The sequence below is a fragment of the Cherax quadricarinatus genome, chromosome 2, assembly GCF_038502225.1.
Source record: "Cherax quadricarinatus isolate ZL_2023a chromosome 2, ASM3850222v1, whole genome shotgun sequence".
Classification (NCBI taxonomy): domain Eukaryota; kingdom Metazoa; phylum Arthropoda; class Malacostraca; order Decapoda; family Parastacidae; genus Cherax; species Cherax quadricarinatus.
Genome location: NC_091293.1, coordinates 60,265,845 through 60,274,346, shown reverse-complemented (window position 1 = coordinate 60,274,346; position 8,502 = coordinate 60,265,845). Strand labels below are relative to the sequence as shown.

General features: G+C 39.3%; 1 protein-coding gene across 1 annotated transcript in view; it reads right to left on the bottom strand.

Moving 5' to 3' along the window:
• Positions 1–1,087: 1,087 nt before the first annotated feature.
• The window catches only part of LOC128684437 (AN1-type zinc finger protein 2A), an 84,161-nt gene continuing 76,746 nt past the window's right edge, over positions 1,088–8,502 (bottom strand). Inside the window, exon 6 of the mRNA XM_053770595.2 lies at positions 1,088–1,561. Coding sequence (XP_053626570.2) covers positions 1,355–1,561 — 207 coding nt within the window. The 3' untranslated portion in view covers positions 1,088–1,354. The remainder of the gene's footprint in view (positions 1,562–8,502) is intronic.

Below are 8,502 nucleotides of genomic sequence, written 5' to 3'. Positions count from 1 at the left end.
ACGAGAAAGATAGAAGTGATAAGAATTATAGTGATGAGAGGAAGAGAAAGACTATTGCATTTCACCTAAGTCATTGTGTCAATAAGCTGACCATTGTTGGCAAGTGTTTCTAGAGTAATTGATCTTTTAATTTATGCTATGTAGTTCATTCTCTGTATACATGCTCTTGGTGTATGTGCTGCTGCTTCTATATGTTTATGTGCTGCTCACACCCTATAGTATATGGTGTGAGTCTAAAGTAAAAATGGTTACCATTTAGAGTAATTGCACTTAACCAGAAATAATTGTAGCAGCACACATCAGTCATTAAGCGAGAGATGCTTATACTGATATATTCAAGATTATATAAACAAGAACTAATACTAAGTAAGTCTGGTCAATGATATTCAAACAATGTACAGTACCTGTAGCTTTATCAGGAATAGAGGAACTGTCAGCTGAAAGTTTACTATAATACTGTACATGTTCACCAGCTGTTCCTGAAATAATACCTCATCACAGCATATTACCTCAGGATACAGCTAGTATAGTACCAGTACTGTAATCTTGGTTGGTTTCTTACTATACTTGGCTACCAGCTCACTACATTGTTTCCTCTTAGCTTATTATTGTCACAATATCTTTAATAAATCTAGAATAGTATTGAAATGTTGATTTACTAATCCAGTATATATGTGGCAAAAATCTGTGACAAAGACACAAACAGCAGTGAATAATCAGTTTCAGTATCAAATGCTTAAGTAACATTTCCTCAGTTTTGGCAGGGAACTCACTAATGGCAGTTAAAAAATATTTTTAAATGCAAAAATCATATATTTTCAAAACCCTTAATTAAGGAATAAAAAAGTACAAAATCTGTTTAAAACACATTAATGAACATTTAAAATGGTTTTACAATAATGCGATTTATAATACGAGTAAAAATATTACATTTAATGATTTAACAGTTTATAAGTCTGAGAATAGTAGTACAGTACTGAAAAAAGAAAGCTATATGGCCAGTTCAAATACCTCTCATATATGATAGTTTGAACAGTCATAGTATGTAGACACTGATATATGCTGAAGCTGCAAAAACTCACTTATCCAGGATTTGTACACTGAAAGAGTACTTTACGTACATTCAATTTCCCACAAGGCATATTTTTATGGGAACGTAAGACATTAGTTATAAAGTATTTTATATGTCCATGCATTTAGCATTTTTTTACAAATATCATATAATATACATGAGGTGCAAGTGAAAGTCAATATATTCCATTTAATGTGAAAATGTTAGTGTTTTTCACAGCTCCATTAATTTTGGATACCTGTGTTCTAAAATAAATTCCTGAGCAACTGTACTTACGAATCACTAGCAAATATTACAACCATTACTATTGCGCCGTTGATTATTGGTTTCCCTTTGATTTTGTTCCATACTGGCAGCAATAGCTCGAGCAAGCTGAGCATCCTCATCCTCTTGGCTACGTTCATTCTCACTTGAATGGATGGTTGGCTGAGCCCCATTCATATCCTGAACAGAGACGGCCATAGCTCGTGCTAGAGCCTCATCTTCAGACTGTAGAAATATAATTAATAGCAATTATCATAATGTACTAAAGATTGTGAATGTATAAAATATAAAAAAAAGCGAGTTTGAGACATCCCATTTGAGTTGCCAGGCTAACATGACTTTTTGCCTCATTAGCAAACCTACTAGAGTAGGGTATTACTTTCAACATTACAGTATGCCGGGTGCCTTCCACCCAACATATATCAATACGAGCACTGTATTTATAAACGGAGTTGTAAAAAAAAAGTGTATGCTAGGGTGTTGGTAAGGAATCTGATAAGTGGGAATTGTCACAGTGCTCTTTGCTATTGACATGGTTTGTTTTGGAGTTTATGTACAGAAGCTGCAAAGATTGAAGGAATTTGGGAGGGCATGTAAAAGAAGGAAGTTCAAAGTAAACATACCAGTAGGAAAGATGAAGATGAAAATACATAAAAAAAAGTCTAGGGAATGAAAGATTAGATATCAAATTGGAGGGAGAGAGAATGCAGAAAGTAAATGTGTTCAGATATTTGGGAGTAAACTTGCCAGCAGATGATCTATGAAAGTTGAGGTGACCCATAAAATGGATGAAGGGAAAAGGTATGTGGTGTATTATGACATTTGTGAAGAATAAGAACTTTATTCATGGAGGCAAGATGGAAAATGTACCAAAGTACATGTACAGTGGACCCTTGGTTATCGGCCGTAATCCATTCCAGAAGGTCGGCCTAATTCCAAAAAGGCCAAAAACCGAAATAATATTTCCCATAAGAAATAATGCAAATTCAATTAATCCGTTTCAGACACCCAAAAGTATTAAGAAAAAATACATTTTATAGATAATAACTATAGTTTTACATACACAAAACAATGAAAAATAAATATAAAGCACAAATTTTAATGATAAATGAACATTACATACCTTTATGGAAGACTCTTGATGGTAATTTGAAGGCGAGGAGGGGAGAGGGAGTTGGGAATCCCCCTCCATAAAGACTTCAGCTATCAAAGCCCTATGTAGGGTTACTTCTCTTCTTTGTCTTTTACAGCCACAGTACATTCATTACTTACCTTAAAATATTTGTAGTCTTAATGTAGGGCAAGGGGTGAGATGTATTCATTTGTAGAAATTCAGTGTAGGTAGCCGGTAGATGTAGGTACACGTATGTAGCCCCCCTAGGCTACACTACACAGCCATATTATTACACTACACAGCAATATTATTACATTGACATACCATGTTCACTGAATTTAATCATTTCAACAACTACCTTTAGATGCCATCATAAACAAAGGGAGAAGTAATAAATAATTCATGCTGAGAATTGTAAATAAACGCTTATGAAGGGTGGTGACTGGACCAGACGCCAGATTCACAGTTTCCTCTTATGCTGAATCACAGAAAACGTTATGTTTACCCTCCATCCTCCTTGATTAGCTGGTACTCACCACTCGATAGTATATAAACATTGCATGTTTATATGCTATGTTTATATGCTATATACTATGTAATGTGTTTCTTATATAATTTTGAAGAAAATATCATAGATGGATTAATGATAATGTCTATATTAACCTAAAGTAAGACATTTAATGTGCCCAAGAATGATTATTAAACATACATCGCATATAAACATTGCATGTTTTTATATACAGTAGACTGTCATTTAACACAGTTATGTTCCTGAAAATGCCAAGCTAGGTAAAACCGTGTAAGCTGAACTGAAGAACTTATGGGAAAAATAAGGTTACGTTTCTGAGAGCCCCAAAAAAGCCAAACAACTTTTTTTTTAGGCCTCCACCTCTTACAAAAATAAAAGTGAATAAGTAATTGTAGTTCATTGTTGTGATGTATTATGTTGTGTTTACAGCTTAAGATTACAAATGTAACAGAAATAATAGTATTTCTTACCTTAAGTAAGTCAGTCAGTCATTCAGTATGTCAGTCATTCAGTATGTCAGTCAGTCAGTCATTCAGTATGTCAGTCAGTCAGTCATTCAGTATGTCAGTCAGTCAGTCATTCAGTATGTCAGTCAGTCAGTCATTCAGTATGTCAGTCAGTCAGTCATTCAGTATGTCTGTCAGTCAGTCAGTCATTCAGTATGTCTGTCAGTATGTCTGTCAGTCAGTCAGTCAGTCAGTCAGTCAGTCAGTCAGTCAGTCAGTCAGTCAGTCAGTCAGTCAGTCAGTCAGTCAGTCAGTCAGTCAGTCAGTCAGTCAGTCAGTCAGTCAGTCAGTCAGTCAGTCAGTCAGTCAGTCAGTCAGTCAGTCAGTCAGTCAGTCAGTCAGTCAGTCAGTCAGTCAGTCAGTCAGTCAGTCAGTCAGTCAGTCAGTCAGTCAGTCAGTCAGTCAGTCAGTCAGTCAGTCAGTCAGTCAGTCAGTCAGTCAGTCAGTCAGTCAGTCAGTCAGTCAGTCAGTCAGTCAGTCAGTCAGTCAGTCAGTCAGTCAGTCAGTCAGTCAGTCAGTCAGTCAGTCAGTCAGTCAGTCAGTCAGTCAGTCAGTCAGTCAGTCAGTCAGTCAGTCAGTCAGTCAGTCAGTCAGTCAGTCAGTCAGTCAGTCAGTCAGTCAGTCAGTCAGTCAGTCAGTCAGTCAGTCAGTCAGTCAGTCAGTCAGTCAGTCAGTCAGTCAGTCAGTCAGTCAGTCAGTCAGTCAGTCAGTCAGTCAGTCAGTCAGTCAGTCAGTCAGTCAGTCAGTCAGTCAGTCAGTCAGTCAGTCAGTCAGTCAGTCAGTCAGTCAGTCAGTCAGTCAGTCAGTCAGTCAGTCAGTCAGTCAGTCAGTCAGTCAGTCAGTCAGTTATTCAGTCAGTCACACATACTTGTTTAACTCTTTTTATGTGTACAAAGTAACACTTCATTATGCCACAGGTTATCTCTTGTCTAATATCTTAGTTTTCTTTGTTAATTCTAAGACTTAAATGCTTGGAGGGAGAGAGTATGGAGGTGAATGTATTCAGATATTTAGGAGTGGACATGTCAGCAGATGGGTCTATGAAGGATGGGGTGAATCATAGAACTGATGAGGGGAAAAGGGTGAGTGGTCCACTTAGGAGTCTGTGGAGACAAAGAACTTTGTCCATGGAAGCAAAGAGGGGAATGTATGAGAATATAGTTGTACCAATACACTTGTATGGGTGTGAAGCATGGGTGACGAATGTTGCAACGACAAGGCGGCTGGAGGCAGTGGAGATGTCATGTCTGAGGGCAATATGTGGTGTGAATATAATGCAGAGAATTTGTAGTTTGGAAATTAGGAGAAGGTGCAGGATTACCAAAACTATTATCCAGAGGGCAGAGAAGGGGTTGTTGAGGTGGTTCAGACATGTAGAGAGAATGGAACAAAACAGGAGGGAAGGCAGGGTAGGGGTTGGCCTAGCAAGGGTTGGAGGGAGGGGGTAAAGGAGGTTTTGTGTGCGAGGGGCTTGGACTTCTAGCAAGCGTGCATGAGCCTATTTGAAAGGAGTGAATGGAGACAAATGGTTTTTAATACTTGATGTGCTGTTGGAGTGTGAGCAAAGTAACAAAAAGAAAATACTGTCATCATCATTCAACACTTTCACCTCACTCACACATAATCACTGTTTTTGCACAGGTGCTCAGAATACAACAGTTTAGAAGCATGTATGTTATTTTTTTTATTTTTTATTATCACACTGGCCGATTCCCACCAAGGCAGGGTGGCCCGAAAAAGAAAAACTTTCACCATCATTTACTCCATCACTGTCTTGCCGGAAGGGTGCTTTACACTACAGTTTTTAAACTGCAACATTAACACCCCTCCTTCAGAGTGCAGGCACTGTACTTCCCATCTCCAGGACTTAAGTCCGGCCTGCCGGTTTCCCTGAACCCCTTCATAAATGTTACTTTGCTCACACTCCAACAGCACGTCAAGTATTAAAAACCATTTGTCTCCATTCACTCCTATCAAACACGCTCACGCATGCCCGCTGGAAGTCCAAGCCCCTCGCACACAAAACCTCCTTTACCCCCTCCCTCCAACCTTTCCTAGGCCGACCCCTACCCCGCCTTCCTTCCACTACAGACTGATACACTCTTGAAGTCACTCTGTTTTGCTCCATTCTCTCTACATGTCCGAACCACCTAAACAACCCTTCCTCAGCCCTCTGGACAACAGTTTTGGTAATCCCGCACCTCCTAACTTCCAAACTACGAATTCTCTGCATTATATTCACACCACACATTGCCCTCAGACATGACATCTCCACTGCCTCCAGCCTTCTCCTCGCTGCAACATTCATCACCCATCCTTCACACCCATATAAGAGCGTTGGTAAAACTATACTCTCATACATTCCCCTCTTTGCCTCCAAGGACAAAGTTCTTTGTCTCCACAGACTCCTAAGTGCACCACTCACCCTTTTCCCCTCATCAATTCTATGATTCACCTCATCTTTCGTAGACCCATCCGCTGACACGTCCACTCCCAAATATCTGAATACATTCACCTCCTCCATACTCTCTCCCTCCAATCTGATATCCAATCTTTCATCACCTAATCTTTTTGTTATCCTCATAACCTTACTCTTTCCTGTATTCACTTTCAATTTTCTTCTTTTGCACAACCTACCAAATTCATCCACCAATCTCTGCAACTTCTCTTCAGAATCTCCCAAGAGCACAGTGCCATCAGCAAAGAGCAACTGTGACAACTCCCACTTTATGTGTGATTCTTTATCTTTTAACTCCATGCCTCTTGCCAAGACCCTCGCATTTACTTCTCTTACAACCCCATCTATAAATATATTAAACAACCATGGTGACATCACACATCCTCGTCTAAGGCCTACTTTTACTGGGAAATAATTTCCCTCTTTCCTACATACTCTAACTTGAGCCTCACTATCCTCGTAAAAATTCTTCACTGCTTTCAGTAACCTACCTCCTATACCATACACCTGCAACATCTGCCACATTGCCCCCCCTATCCACCCTGTCATACGCCTTTTCCAAATCCATAAATGCCACAAAGACCTCTTTAGCCTTATCTAAATACTGTTCACTTATATGTTTCACTGTAAACACCTGGTCCACACACCCCCTACCTTTCCTAAAGCCTCCTTGTTCATCTGCTATCCTATTCTCCGTCTTACTCTTAATTCTTTCAATAATAACTCTACCATACACTTTACCAGGTTTACTCAGCAGACTTATCCCCCTATAATTTTTGCACTCTCTTTTGTCCCCTTTGCCTTTATACAAAGGAACTATGCAAGCTCTCTGCCAATCCCTAGGTACCTTACCCTCTTCCATACATTTATTAAATAATTGCACCAACCACTCCAAAACTATATCCCCACCTGCTTTTAACATTTCTATCTTTATTCCATCAATCCCGGCTGCCTTACCCCCTTTCATTCTACCTACTGCCTCAAGAACTTCCCCCACACTCATAACTGGCTCTTCCTCACTCCTACAAGATGTTATTCCTCCTTGCCCTGTACACGAAATCACAGCTTCCCTATCTTCATCAACATTTAACAATTCTTCAAAATATTCCCTCCATCTTCCCAATACCTCTAACTCTCCATTTAATAACTCTCCTCTCCTATTTTTAACTGACAAATCCATTTGTTCTCTAGGCTTCCTTAACTTGTTAATCTCACTCCAAAACTTTTTCTTATTTTCAACAAAATTTGTTGATAACATCTCACCCACTCTCTCATTTGCTCTCTTTTTACATTGCTTCACCACTCTTTTAACCTCTCTCTTTTTCTCCATATACTCTTCCCTCCTTGCATCACTTCTACTTTGTAAAAACTTCTCATATGCTAACTTTTTCTCCCTTACTACTCTCTTTACATCATCATTCCACCAATCGCTCCTCTTCCCTCCCGCACCCACTTTCCTGTAACCACAAACTTCTGCTGAACACTCTAACACTACATTTTTAAACCTACCCCATACCTCTTCGACCCCATTGCCTATGCTCTCATTAGCCCATCTATCCTCCAATAGCTGTTTATATCTTACCCTAACTGCCTCCTCTTTTAGTTTATAAACCTTCACCTCTCTCTTCCCTGATGCTTCTATTCTCCTTGTATCCCATCTACCTTTTACTCTCAGTGTAGCTACAACTAGAAAATGATCTGATATATCTGTGGCCCCTCCATAAACATGTACATCCTGAAGTCTACTCAACAGTCTTTTATCTACCAATACAAAATCCAACAAACTACTGTCATTTCGCCCCACATCATATCTTGTATACTTCTTTATCCTCTTTTTCTTAAAATATGTATTACCTATAACTAAACCCCTTTCTATACAAAGTTCAATCAAAGGGCTCCCATTATCATTTACACCTGGCACCCCAAACTTACCTACCACACCCTCTCTAAAAGTTTCTCCTACTTTAGCATTCAGGTCCCCTACCACAATTACTCTCACTTGGTTCAAAGGCTCCTATACATTCACTTAACATCTCCCAAAATCTCTCTCTCTCCTCTACATTCCTTTCTCCTCCAGGTGCATACACGCTTATTATGACCCACTTTTCGCATCCAACCTTTACTTTAATCCACATAATTCTTGAATTTACACATTCATATTCTCTTTTCTCCTTCCATAACTGATCCTTCAACATTACTGCTACCCCTTCCTTTGCTCTAACTCTCTCAGATACTCCAGATTTAATCCCATTTATTACCCCCCACCGAAACTCCCCTACCCCCTTCAGCTTTGTTTCGCTTAGGGCCAGGACATCCAACTTCTTTTCATTCATAACATCAGCAATCATCTGTTTCTTGTCATCCGCACTACATCCACACACATTCAAGCATCCCAGTTTTATAAAGTTTTTCTTCTTCTCTTTTTTAGTAAATATCTACAGGAGAAGGGGTTACTAGCCCATTGCGCCCGGCATTTTAGTCGCCTCATATGACATGCATGGCTTACGGAGGAAAGATTCTTTTCCACTTCCCCATGGACAATAGAAGAAATAAAGAAGA